General features: G+C 32.5%; 1 protein-coding gene across 1 annotated transcript; it reads left to right on the plus strand.

The window, feature by feature from the left end:
• Window positions 3,118–11,075, plus strand: LOC108661883. Its single transcript, XM_018120790.1, has 10 exons — window positions 3,118–3,251; window positions 3,690–3,860; window positions 3,968–4,066; window positions 4,147–4,284; window positions 6,226–6,276; window positions 6,364–6,406; window positions 9,444–9,530; window positions 9,722–9,820; window positions 9,905–10,042; window positions 10,827–11,075. The coding sequence occupies exons 2-7, from the start codon at window positions 3,705–3,707 to the stop codon at window positions 9,488–9,490; spliced, it is 534 nt and encodes a 177-aa protein (XP_017976279.1). The 5' UTR covers window positions 3,118–3,251; window positions 3,690–3,704; the 3' UTR covers window positions 9,491–9,530; window positions 9,722–9,820; window positions 9,905–10,042; window positions 10,827–11,075.

Consider the following 14,232-nt stretch of genomic DNA (forward strand, 5'->3'; position numbering starts at 1 on the left):
TATACTATATATATATATATATATATATATATATATATGAGAGAGTACATCGAACTTGAACTACATAAATGAAAATGAAGATAACTTTATCCATCAAGTACTATAGTTATGCCTTCAATATGCTATTTCTTGCTTTCCCTTTCACCTTCCTAGTGTTCTTTTTCATCCTTTCCTTATACACATTGTTAATCTAAGTTGAATTAGTGTTTTCCTTAATACTTTTGGGAGAATGGGATTTGGGGGAAAAAAACAAAAAAAAAAAAAATCAAATCCACTTATTTTCCTTCCCTTCTCCGATTTGAAAAGGTGGGAAGAAAATAAATTTTGCCTTTCACTCCTTTTCCTTTTTTTTCTTCTTCTTTCTCCCTTACCAAACACAAGGAATACTTTTCATTTCTTTCCTAGCTAGTGGCAGAGGCACATATGCCCTTTCCATTTCTTTCCTGCTGCCGACTTCAATTAGCACATGCAAGTAAAGGGTGATCCTTAGGGAAGTTGTTGAAATTAATGGCAGACCAAATGTGACTCAAAAGGTATACATATACAAAACATATGTGAATTTGCTTCTTCTATATAGATATGAATGAAGGTATTAAAAATACTGATTGTAACAGCTTTGTGAATTTGGTGGAATGCAGTGTGGCAGGGATTTAAACACCAAGCACCCAACCATTAAAGCGACTAATAACTATCTAAAAATATTCAATGGTCTCGATTTGATGGGGTCCCGTACTGCTAGCTAAGGCCCTATTTAGGAACGAAGTCGGTGGCTCAACTTCACAGCGCATTTAATTCTGGTTCCATGATGCGATTCGTTTTTGCAATTGGCAATCAAACCCAACTCCTATACAATCCTCAATTTGCCCCTTTTTATTGTCCCTTAATAAAACTCTCTGCACTGGACCAAAAAAGAAAGGAAAATAACTCAGCCTACTACTGGGGCCCAAATGGCTCGAAAGTTTGAGGCCTCACGGCCCGCTCGGCTTGACCATGGAAAATCCTTTCGGGGAGATACTTTTTAGAATTACAGACAAGGGAGGAGAGGAAATGGAGAAGGGGAGGAAGGAGGGCTCGGCTTCTTCTATTATGTTTTTTGTTCATTCTTTTTCAGTCCATCTTCATAATTTATGAATAAGTTTTACATATCTACGAGTAATTTTTTTTTTCAATTCTTTTTCGATTTAAATAAAGTTTAAATATGAATATGACATTCATGAAATAGTAAAAAAATCGTTATCAATTATAAAATGGCTTTAGTACTATAGTCGTAATAAATCATGTTTGTGCCAATTTGGAAAGTGATAAGTGTATTAGGGATGTATACTAATACCATCCATGTTAACTTTTCAAACTAAAACTTGTAAGTTGTACTTAGTTAATATAATTATGGATCATAGGATACTTAATCTTTCAGTTAAAAAAATTAATTACTTTCCCAAAGTAGCAGGGAATGTAAAATTCCCACCGCCGCATAAGGATGACACGAGTGAAGGGAAAGTGATACCATGAGAATCTAAACATTACTAAGAATTTGCCCTACCCAACATGATAATGACATTCTTTCCAATTATATTTCCAAACGGGAAGCCTACTTTAAAATTTTAAAGGGGAAAATTACAGTTCAATGCAACATATCATAATAGTTAATAATTAGCGGTTTTCTAAAAAAATAAATTGGATTGAGTGTAAGAGGCTAACTTTTACTTCTGTATAATCATGTTCAAGCTGTTAAGACCAAATTACCCTTTGAGAATTCATGTACCTTGTATTTAATTTAATTTAAATGACACGTGCATTCAATTATAATGGTATGTTCATTTTATTAGAATAATATGTATGTTACATTATTTTTTTTTTAAAGGTTGAGAGTAGTATTAAAATATATTACGTTATTATTATAATGATTAAAACATCATGTACCAAAAAAATAATGATTAAAAAATCTATCAACTTTTTTTCATGAACCTTATACATCAAGATATAATGTTCGATAAATTGAAAAAAAAAGTTAAGGATGGGAAATTAAATATTGAATTTTTAATTCGAAAGATTTCAAATACTGAATTTGTGACACAAAATTTATATGGCATATTATTGAAATTAAATGTTGAGTAGAGTTTAAATATTTTGTTAAAGATAAATATAATTGTGTAAGTATTTTGCATTGGTAATAGTTAAAAAAAAAGAGTAAATGGGTAAAAGAAAAGAATATAAGGTTAAATGACAATTTTTTTCGTAAATAAATTGCCTTTAAAAATATTAGTTTCTGTCAAGATGAAAATGTACACTTAAATTTGTTATCTTCAAGATGAAATGTTAAAAAGAATAGGAAATCAAAAATTGTATTATAACATTCTCTTTAACTTAATTGAATATAATTCAAAAAAATATATGCTAAGATGATGAATGCAAGAGTTTTTGAATGATTTAATTGTTACATGTTGTTTTTAAAGCTTCTAGGAAGCATTTATAGGATTCAAAATGTGCTTTAGACACCCGGTTCATAAATAAATACATCTTTTCTCAAAAATTATAACTTTAAAAAATAAAAAGTCCTTTTAATCTTTCAAATTTTATAAATTCATTCACATTTTAATTTGGTTCACGCAAAATTTAATCCATTAATTCATATTTTTTAAAAATTAATGTTCACTTAATCGATGAATCCATTAACTTATTCTAGAGGCAAACTTTGAAGTTGAGACCTGAGTTTAGATGATTAATAACATATATTAATTGATTAACTTGTTGATAAATTTCAACAATAAAGTTCTATATTGCTTTAATCCACTAATATAAAACCTTTATGCATTTTCTTTGCTCTTGCTCTTTGTTTTCTTATAACTGAGACATATAAAAATTAAACTATATTAATAGATTATAAAATATTTATAATTAATATATCAAAATATATTTAATAATACGTTGTTAAAATATATATATATATATATATATATACAGTACACACACAACAATTACATCAAAAAGTAATTATTTTATAAATTATCACTGATCATTATGTTTTGTATTTTAATTCACGTAGATTAGGATTTCAATGGAGACGATAAATCTGTCGCGATTCTTACTCGAAACATGGTAGGTGCGTCTAAAGGCTTTTGTAAGAATGTCAATTATGTTGTCGAGTCCTGAAGGCCTTTGGTTCCATCCGTTCTTATAGCAAACTCCAGAAGTAGAAATAAGTTTGAAAGTTGTAAGCAGCTATACACTCTTTCTCCAGAGGAACGGAACCAGTAAGCACTGATTTCCTTTCCTCTCGTACTTTGAAAGAATAAGGACGCTTATTTCTTTGGCATTTTTAATTTCTTGGTGGTTTTTATTCTTTTTCTACACCAATTTGATGCGTCGCTCGCTTCAATTTTCTTGCTTCTTCCAGTTATGCGTTTTTTACTAGTTTGAATTTTTTTTTCTTTTTCAGTTCTTTTCAGTATATTCTCTTCAGATCTTTAGTTTCTCAAATTTGTTTTCATATACTATTTTTGGGTAAAGTTTAGAATCTTTCTTTTTTGGTTATGCTAATTAATTACAGGAACACTATGAACTTATTACTTTTACTGATCAAATCAGGATACGAACTTTTTTTATTGGAAAGCTTTCCTTTTCCTTTTTTTTTTTTTTGCTTTGTACAGTAAGATATAGCAGTAGCCATTATGAGATTTTCTTTTTTTCAGGGGATTTCATTTTCCATGTCCATGAATATGGAGGTTTTTGATGCTAAAGAGCAGGCAGAGGCTTCAGGTCACAAACCTGCAAAAAAGGGAGGTCGCAAACCGATGCTAAGCGAACATCAAAAACGTGAAAATAAAATAAAATGTTGCAAAAATTATCGGCTTAGGAAAGCAGTAAAGAATTCTCTCTTATTCTTAATGTTATTGGTTTGTATTATTCTTTCCCCTAATTTTTATTTTCCATCTTATGGAATTTGTCCTTTTTGTATCTGGATACGAAGGATGAGTACAACAGATCAGAGGCAGAGAACAAAAGTTTGAAAGAGGAGATGGAGGTACTACGGTCTAATATAAACTCTTTGAACGAGGAGCTTTCAGAGGCAAGAGACCAATCCTCTCTCTCTCTCTGTTTCCAGTCTTTCTCCTTTCTAACTTTTGCTTAATGTTATGCAAATTAAAGGCTAAAGCTCGAGTGAATAAATCAGAGACAGCTTTAAGTGATCAATCCAAAATCGTGCATGAGCTGAAAATAAAAAATGAAGCGCTGAACATTACGATTGAACAGATGCAACATGATTTTCTCGATTCGGATGTTCAGGTATGCAAACACCGTATAGGAGTTTTGATTAACTATGGTACATTGGTACTCATGCCTACTAAAGCTTTTGACTTTATCAATTAAGCTAGTAGAGGAAAACATATACCATATAATGACTTTCATTCTTGATGAAGACACCCTTCAAACAATTGAGTTCACACATGCATGTACAAATGATGTTATAAACTATATAATCTCTCCTTGATTCTCTTCGACTAATAAAGTTAACTTTTTTTCTTGTTTATTTCACAGGCATCAAAGATATAGTGAACTAATCACACCACTTAATTTTATTTGGCAAACTAAACTTCAAGTGTCAAAATTTCTTTTTCGATGCTTTAAATGCATGGGCTCTGTAATGCAACCAAAATGGAGTGCACCTTTCTCATATAATTATCATACAAATCCAAACTCATAAAATGCACCAGGCGTCTTGGCTTGATAGTTTGTAGGGGTACTGCTGTTATGCTTGTGTCACCAACTGATGGTACAGATGAGATTGCTAATCCTTTCATCCAGGGAGATGGAGCCTGATTTGTCTTTAATCTGTAGTTCTAACATTGAAGTCTGTATGTGCATTTTATCGGTTCACCTTACTTTTGCTGCATAAGCTACCTTACTTTGGAAAATAGGGATATCTGCATTGAGCTTGAACTATGCATTTAAATATCATGTTCTATGAACTAACTGGCAAAAACAAAAGGAGATAGCTATTACCAAATTACAAGGTTATTATTGTCTGTTAAAAGCTTCATATCATTTATTGACACTTTGCCTTGATTTGTCATCACCTTTAACTGGAAATTTGCTTCCCCGAGTGGTGGTTCTTTCAATGGTGGACTTGAAATTTCTATCGTGTTCAAGTGAATACCCTGTTTTAACTACTTCTTTGATGCCGCTTTCCGCTGGTTTTGATTACTGACTGCCTACAATATTTTTGCCTAATTGCCTTTTCCTTTTCTTGGTTATTGGCCTTGATTTGGCTTATGTATAACATCCTACGCTTCTGCTCTATTGTTTAATAAATGCTCCTTTACCTTTCAGGAAAAGATTATACTCCTATGATTAATTTCTTTTTTTAGTGCATGAGAACTTGCTAATATGTAATACCTCCTTCTCTTCCTGCTAGTTCTTACACCCAACCATTACTTCTTCTGACTTCTTACTACCATACTCAGCCCCCATTGCCACTTCTCCTGATCTTCTAGTATTAGATCTGCCAGCCTTTTGTTGTTAAACTTTCCTAGTTTTTCACTCTATCACCTGAAATTCAACCTTCTAAATTTATGTTGTGCCTTTTTCATTTCCTAAATACTTGTCATGGAGCTTAGGTAGGAATGTCCAGTTCTCGCTATTGTTTCATCCTCTTTTTCATATGTTGGGGAAAAAGCATGCAATCATATTACACGATGCAGTGGAAATTTAAACTTTTCCTTTGTCGGGGAAATGTCATAATCCATTTGTGCTGTTACTACTAGACAAGGGGTAGTATCTTATATGTAAGCCCATAAATCAGTTAAATTGGAAAAGCATAACATCCTATATCCAACACATTGTATGCTTTATTTTTAAAGAGCATAGGATTGCTAACCTACTTTCAACATACTGTTTCATTACTAATACTCTGGTCAACTCACTATTACTCTGAAGCTACCCCAAACATGCACTCGACTCTTTCAATACCACATACTGTTGCCTCTCAATAGATTAACATCTTGGGGGAACAACTCATAACTCATGATCCATGTTTCTATCCTAAATTATCCAACATCACAGTGTTAAATATTTATATGCTACACAGTCTTTGATAAAACTGACGGTCACCTCCATCATCATCATCATATATAGTTGCTAGAACAATAGCATGTAATTATTTAACCCTTCAGAGTTTTAAAATTGATGGCATGTGCTACTGCAATTGATGTTTCTCCTAATTTGCAGGATGATTTTGTGAACTTGGAATTAAATAATATACCAATGGATCTTGAGTGGGTATGTTAATTCTATTTCATTAATTAGTGCACTGATTTTCGTATTATTGGATGCTGAATGTGATTCTTTTCCAAATTATTGTTTTAGTTGAATGATCTGGAGAACCTTGAAGCCTTGAATGAGACCACAGGTATGTGCTACCCAATGAATTTGTGAATTAATTAATTAAGGGTGCCTATGATTTGAAATCTCAAAGACTTATTTCTATATAGTCAGGTAGAGAAGCCTTATTATACGAAGCTTTCTTTTTTTTTTTTCCTTTTTTAAACATTTTGGAAACATGAATAATATATAACAGTTTGAAGGAATATAACAGTTCTAAAATAAGAAGAAGAAAACAACAAATACAAATGCTGTATGTCTAATATTACTATCTTTTTCTCTCATTAGTACATTTTTTATTTTTCAATCCAAAGCCTTTTAAGTGATTATATTCACATAAACTCTAGAGAAATTACAAATAGGAACTAAATAGGTTAAATAATTAAATAAGAAAAAAAATAGAGCGTACAATCAATTTAGAAGTGTACAGGAGCATAAAATGATAAGTGCATATAGAAAATGTTAAGTTCCTAAAAACTATGAATTTGAGATTATATTTGTCTTCTATAGTCAAATTATAAGAGTGATCTATAATTTATTTATTGCTAGTTTCACCAGGGATTTATAAATAGAAAATTTTAAAGGAGGTTTCAAGATTACGTGCTTTGCTTGGCTGAATCTAGTTTATGTTTTACTGTTTCTTGCGTTTGTATGCTTGGGTGCTTAGATGTTGTTGCCATATATGAAAAATGTTTACTAACACTGAAATTAAATTTATAATAATTATTGATTGATTTGTTAATTTGGAGCAACTTATTAGGGTTTTCTTGTAGAGTTTAAAATCTTCTCTATAGTGCTGTCTATGAGATTCCATATCTAAAGTGTCCAATCAAAACATATCCTTTCAGATTTTTATTTTTATCTTCTAAAATAGGCTCCTACACACATGATCACTTGTCTAAAATTCTCTTAATTTCTTTGTTCGATATATGCCTCTCTAAAGCATGCCTTGAACCCTCATTCTCCATCAGATCCTCCTTTCCCCAATTCAACTTTGAAATTCCTAAATCCCAATGCTAAACTTATAGAAAGATTGAAGAATTGACAATTTGTTTTATATGGAAGATTGCCAGGTCATATGTGTTTGAGAAAGAATTAGTGTAAAAATTATGAGAAGAGATTTCAAGCTGAAAATGGCTCTTGCAAGATTTATGAGGAGAGGAATTTCTTGGTTGATTCAGTTTTCCAGCATTATATTAGGGTTATTGGATACTATATGGATGAGAACAGTGTTGACCTTTTTTTTTTGGGTGTAATTTGAGAGTTCTTTAGAGAATAATGAATTGATACGAGGGGATAAAAAGAATAAGTTTTCTTACTACTAAAAATCCTAGCAAATAAGTTTGATGCAAATGCTAGAAAATAGTTTTTAATTAGTTTACATTAGGAATTTTGGTGAAATAGAATGGGAAAGGTGGTGGCAAAAAAACGGAAATAAAAAGGGATTATGTTTCCAACGGGACATCCCAATTGTTAGAATTAGAGATTCCATCTTGAAGGTCTCAAATTCGAATCTTGGGATGTATGATGAGATTTATGTGATGAGAGAGTGTTATTTCCTATTGTGCATAGTTCAAACTTTAAAATCTTTTGAGGTTTAAAATCCACAAATAAGATTAAAAAATGTCCATTTATTTATTATTATTTTTAAATATAGTCTAATGAGACATATGGCAACTCTCTAGTGGAGTAATTCCAGTGATAGTGTATAGGATAAATTTCCCAAAAGAATATTTTTAGATAGAAGGTTATGGAGTATACTGTAACTTATTATAAAAGGAAACAAATCTAATGTGACACATTTTAGTTGGAGGGTATTAATATGGATTTTATAAGCAGTGATAATATCTAAATTCTACATCCCTAATACGTCTATAAATAGTGAGTAGACGTACTAGTTTCAACACACAGCAAAAAAGAGTGAATGTGAGTTCTTCTATAAGTCAGAAAAACCAAGAAACTCTTTTCTTATTTTTTTCTCTTCATTCTTGGGGCACCATTAAAGGCCATAGGATTTTGGAACGTGTAATTTATTGTGGAAGACTCTAATAGCCGCTCCACATCAATGAGAGTGAAGAAATTGTTGTATGCACGAAGGAAGATTAATAAGGTAAGCTTCTTCGATAAAAAAGGGAGTGGTATATTCTGTTGAAAAGGTAAGCCCACTTACCAACAAGTAACATGTCAATACATCAAATATTAATCCAAATATATATATATATATATATATATATATATATTCTGTTGGTTGGTTGTAAACCATTCCATTCTACAGGAGAACATAGAAAGAAATGATAATTTTAGCTAGTGGTGTTCATAGTTTTGGGCTGGGCAGCCTGAATTTCAGAACTCAATATCCGGCCCAATATTGAGTGGATTTAGACACCTCTTTGTAACGGTCGCTTACTTCAATTTTCCTGCTTCTTCCAGTTATGCGTTCTCGGTAGCTTGAATTTTTCTTTTTCAGCTTCTTTTCAGTATATTCTTGTCAGATCCTTTCTTTCCAAAATTTGTTTTCATATACTATTTTTGGGTAAAGTTTAGAATCTTTCCTTTTGGGGTTATGGTTGTTATTGAGTCTTGATTTTTTTTCTCTCTGTTTATTCTTGTTGTTATGATCCCTCCCTTGCCCTTTCGGACTACGAGAGTGGGGCACTTGGCAGGCAAGGATGCCTTTTTATGTTTCATGGGTGACTGCAATATTCTAGGAGTTCTTGGTTTTCTGGAGGGGTGAATCTAGTGGCTCTTTTGGGGGTTTTCTTTCTGGTTTTTTGATGTGTACAGGGGATGTTTCTCTTTGGCCTTTTGAAGAGGCTTTGGAAAGATATATCAGATAAAATGGACTGATATATGAACCAAAGTCTTCTGCTCTTATGTTTCTGTGTAATGGTGGAAGGGTTCAGGTCCCGTCATGATGAATAAATTTGACGCTTTTGCTATTAAAAAAAAAATCAGGATACGAACTTTTGTATTGGAAACCTTCCTTTTCCTTTTCTTTTTTCTTTTTTTGCTTTGTGCAGTAGGTATATTACAGTAGCCATTATAATTATGAATTTTTTTTACAGGGGATTTAACTTTTCATGTCCATGAATATGGAGGTTTTTTATGCTAAAAAGCAGGCAGAGGCTTCAGGTCACAAACCTGCAAAAAAGGTAAGTCGCAAACCGAAGCTTACCGGACATCAAAAAGGTGAAAATAAAAAAAAAAGTTGCAAAAATTATCGGCTTAAGAAAGCAGTAAAGAATTCTCTCTTATTCTTAATGTTATTGGTTTGTATTATTTTTTCCCCTAATTTTTATTTTCCATCTTATGGAATTTGTCTTTTTTGTATCTGGATATGAAGGATGAGTACGAAAGATCAGAGGCAGAGAACAGAAGTTTGAAAGAGAAGATGGAGGTGCAACAGTCTGAGATAAACTCTTTGAACAAGGAGCTTTCAGAGGCAAGAGACCAATCCACTCTCTCTCTCTCTCTGTTTCCAGTCTTTCTCCTTTCTAACTTTTGCTTAATGTTATGCAAATTAAAGACTAAAGCTCGAGCCAATAAATTAGAGACGGATTTGAGTGATCAATCCAAAATCATGAATGTGGTGAAAATGGCAAATGAAGCACTGAAACTTGGGATGCAACAGCTGCACCAAGATTTTCTCGATCAGGATGTTCAGGTACGCAAACGCCGTTTAGGAGTTTTGATTAACTATGGTATATCGGTACTCATGCCTACTAAAGCTTTTTACTTTATCAATTTAGCTAGTAGAGGAAAACATATACCATATAATGACTATCATTCTTGATGTAGATACCCTTCAAGCAATTAAGTTCACACACACATATACAAATGATGTTATGATCCATATAATCTCTCCTTGATTCTCTTCGACTAATAAAGTTAACTTTTCTTGTTTATTTCGCAGGCGTCAAAGATATAGTGAACTAATCAAACCACTTAATTTTATTTGGCAAACTAAACTTCAAGTGTCAAAATTTCTTTTTTGATACTTTAACTGCATTGGCTCTGTAATGCAACCAGAGTTGAGTGCACCTTTCTCATATAATTATCATACAAATCCAAACTCAAAAATTTTTTCTATTTTAAGGAAATGGCTATGGTCAAATTACAAGGTTATTATTGTCTGTCAAAAGCTTCATATCATTTATTGACACTTTATCTTGATTTGTCAACGGGATAATATTGGTGAGGATCTTGAACCTTATCATTAGACATTTGAGATTTCTAATCATAATAAGATGTTTTTTGTAATGTTTTCAAGCATATGTAACTGTTATTTTGGTATTAATTTTAATAGTATATTGAAAATAATTGTGGGTGATATGAACGTTTTTTGATAGGATAATTATTTTTTGTATTTACTTTTGTAACCATAATATTTCACCATATGGCTTCTGTCTTATGTTAACCTAACTTAGAGGTTTTTGGGAATCATGAAGGCTGTTCTTTTGGCGCGGAGGGACTAGCATTGCCGAAACCAAGCTATCACCATTGCATGAAATAGTGAATGTCGAGGGCTTTAGGGTACTAAAGGAAAATTCCCCCATGATCCAAGAGGTATTCAGAAAGTACCCTAACATTGCATCAGGCCTTCGAGTTCGCCACCTAGCAATAAGAAATGTTTTCATGAACACATTGGCTGAGGTCTACAAAATGGCAACCATAGAACAAGAGAAGTGCAACCTGGAGGATATCAAGCAGATGGAGGATGGTATTGTTGATTTGGAGTTTGCAGGTCTAGATATTTCATGGCTTAAGGACTTGGTGGCAGAGAGTCGGAAAGAGGTTAAAGATGAGGTAGAAATCAAAAGCACTAAAGCGAAGCTAAAGCTTCTATAAGAAAGGCAAAGTAAGAGCAGAGAAGAGCACAAGTCCAAAAGACAGAGGGTCTCTTCAACTTGATTTGTATGTTTTGTTACCTTTTATATTACAACGCCAATGGACTGATTCTTTTTTTTTTTAAGTTTTCTTTGCTTTTCTCTTTTCTCTATTTTACAAATTACAGTATTTGTGTTGGAAGGTTGTAATAGGGATTTTTGTTAGGCTAAGTAGGGTGAATATCATTACCTTATTCCGCTTATTTTCTCTTCTAGAGAAGAAGAGGCAAATAACTCCTTTATATCTTTTCTTCTATTGAATTGTTTGTTTATTGAATTGTGATGCTGTTTTGCATCACAACCTTGTCGAGTGATACATCAATCTTTAATACTTCAAGCATCTTTAAAATAGCTATACCATAGACTAAGTCATCGCTTGCTCCTCGTACTAGTGCTTCCATATCTCTGTACATGAATTGAGCAATATAAATTTGAATACATATTTTGATGTGATGTATGAACCACATCTCTTCAATTGTCACTATCGTTTGTTTAAGCCCAAAAGGTCTCAAAGTATTTGTTCTCATCAGATGCAGCACTCTCTCTTACATTCAATCATGTAGGACCCTTCAGTCACCTTATGTTTGGGATAGATTGTGTCATAAGCTCATCATTTAATTCTTCCTCTAGAATGGCATTTTCTTCTGTCACATGAGTGAGAGCATTTCTGCTGTGGGTTTTAAGTTCAGCACTCTCTGCAGTAATGTTGGGGTAACAACAAATTCTTTTCCAGCAAAAAATGTGAGAAAGGATCTATCATGATCCACTATATCTCCACCATCATCTCCTTTGTAGACTGTGGTTATATTCGAGTAGAATACCCTCACCAAATTTTCATAAACAAGTCTTTTCAAGTTCAAGTAATCATGCCATCCTGATTCTCACAAATTTCTAATGTACTTCAGCCTAGATCCCTCTTCAAGCCATTTTAGATAGATAATCTTCCCATGAATTATAGTCTTCTTGGCAAACAAGTTGTTATATCTTTCCTTGTCTATGCTACTTGAAAAGTTTATATCGAAAGATTCCGGTGGTCTTTGCAATTTTTGGCTCTTAGGTTTGGTAAGTGTTTTTCCTTTGTCTTCTCTTAATCTTTTGAGAGCCATTGATGGAGGTTTAAGAGTTGGAATTTGAGTTTAAGGATTATTTGAAACTTAGAAATCGAGGGTTTTAGATTTAAGGAACTGCCATTTCAGTTCAATCGACTCCTTCATTTTCAAGAAAATAAGATTCAAGAGGTAAAAACAGGCATTGAATTTATCAGATTGGAAGCAAAAGGATTTGTCGAAAAGACTCAACCTTTTCTAATTTCAAAGACTTTTTCTCACAAATTTAAGAAGTTTGAAGAAAAAGATCGACAAGTCATGTTGTTTGGGAAGCTTGTTGATAAAGGGAAACATGTTTTGAAGAACTGAAGTTTAAATGTTTTTGAGCTTTTAATGTTTTAGAAATCGACTTTATGGGCCTTTTAAACTCAATTCCTGTTCCTTAGCTTCCTTTTAATATTCCCGCCATTTTTTAAGAATCTAGTTTTAGAAAAGGAAAGGTTAATTCTTATACTGAGATGATATGCAAATGCACAAATTAAAATACAATTTTATCATAGCACATTATATATTCATCAGATTAGTCAATAAGCTATATTTATGACATATTCATGCTACAGCTATATCTGGAATGTATTTAGAACAGCATAATTTACCTCGTTGAATCTTGTTAGGCTTAGACTCCAGCGTCATCTCAAAGTTTTCTCATACCATTCTCCTTGTATGTTTGAAGAACACTTGATCTTCTGTGATTTTGTCTTTTCTTTCTCTAACTTGCCCTGCACAAATCAAGTTCATTTGCTCCTTCGTATCCAAATCTTCTTGGATCCACTTTGTTAGTGTTAATCAAATTTGTTTCTTTTGGAATCCATTTCAGCCTCAGAATTTTACCATTTAGAGGTTTGGTTCCTTTCAGTATTTGAACTCTTTTGATTACTCTTGTCTTATATGCAACATTTCTTAATGGATATACATTAGTTGAGTGACCAACTTTATGACGACAAATGCATGTATTACTTATATGCCATTTCTTAACTTTTTTAACAAAGTAGCCCTTAAGATTTGTTTCCTTTTATGTTGCGTCATATCCTAATCCTTCCCTGTCGAAAAAGGCTTTTTGACTCTTTAGCATTTCATTCAATTTTTGTGATCTCTATGCCATTTAGAATAGGTTGTATGCAAATGTTTATTTTCCTCCTTTAAGTCACTAGCTTCATTCTCTAAGTCTTTAACTATCCCTTCAAGCTCATTCCTAACTTTAATAAGGTTTTCATTTTCAGCGTTAAGTTTAATTATGATCTACTTGTATTTTAAGGTTATGTGGTCAAATTCAAAAGCTAATTCATCGTATGCATCTTGGAGCTTATGAAATTAGTAGGAACCATCATCTAAGTCATATGAACAAGATGTAATGTTTGAAGAAAATAACTTCAGATCATTAATTCCTATGAAACATAAATGGCACCTTCTTCTTCTTCCTATTCATCTGGTGATTCATCCTCATCACTCCAAGTAGTAGCCATTGCTTTCTTCCTAGGATCTTTAGGGTAGCTTCTTTAGATATTGGAATAGTCATATTTGGTGTGACCAGGTTTTATGCATTTTTAACAAGTAATATGATCTCCCCCATAGTCATCCTTTGACATGTCCCTCCTTCCATATCTTCTAGGAGGATCTTTTCTCAAAAATTTCCTATTTCTACCTCTTTGTTTATTTCTTAAGAATTTATTGAATCTTCTAGTTAACAGGGCAACTTCCTCATCATCTTCTTTGTCACCGCCCAATCTCGGGCCATGACTAGCGTAAGGACCTAATAGGCATAGCCCACTAGGCCTAAGTAAGCCTTCCTATATGAATCTGTACATTAATCCATTTATCATTCATATTTTTTTAAGATCTATACTTAATAGTGTTTGAATGCT

This window comes from Theobroma cacao, chromosome 1, assembly GCF_000208745.1.
Source record: "Theobroma cacao cultivar B97-61/B2 chromosome 1, Criollo_cocoa_genome_V2, whole genome shotgun sequence".
Classification (NCBI taxonomy): domain Eukaryota; kingdom Viridiplantae; phylum Streptophyta; class Magnoliopsida; order Malvales; family Malvaceae; genus Theobroma; species Theobroma cacao.

Excerpts from the sequence above, each read along its gene's own strand:
- LOC108661883 (XM_018120790.1), top strand. The coding sequence starts at position 3,705 with ATGTCCATGAATATGGAGGTTTTTGATGCTAAAGAGCAGGCAGAGGCT. Across the intron at positions 6,277-6,363 it reads TACCAATGGATCTTGAGTGG|TTGAATGATCTGGAGAACCT; the intron begins GTATGTTAATTC and ends TTATTGTTTTAG. Across the intron at positions 6,407-9,443 it reads AGCCTTGAATGAGACCACAG|GGGATTTAACTTTTCATGTC; the intron begins GTATGTGCTACC and ends TTTTTTTTACAG.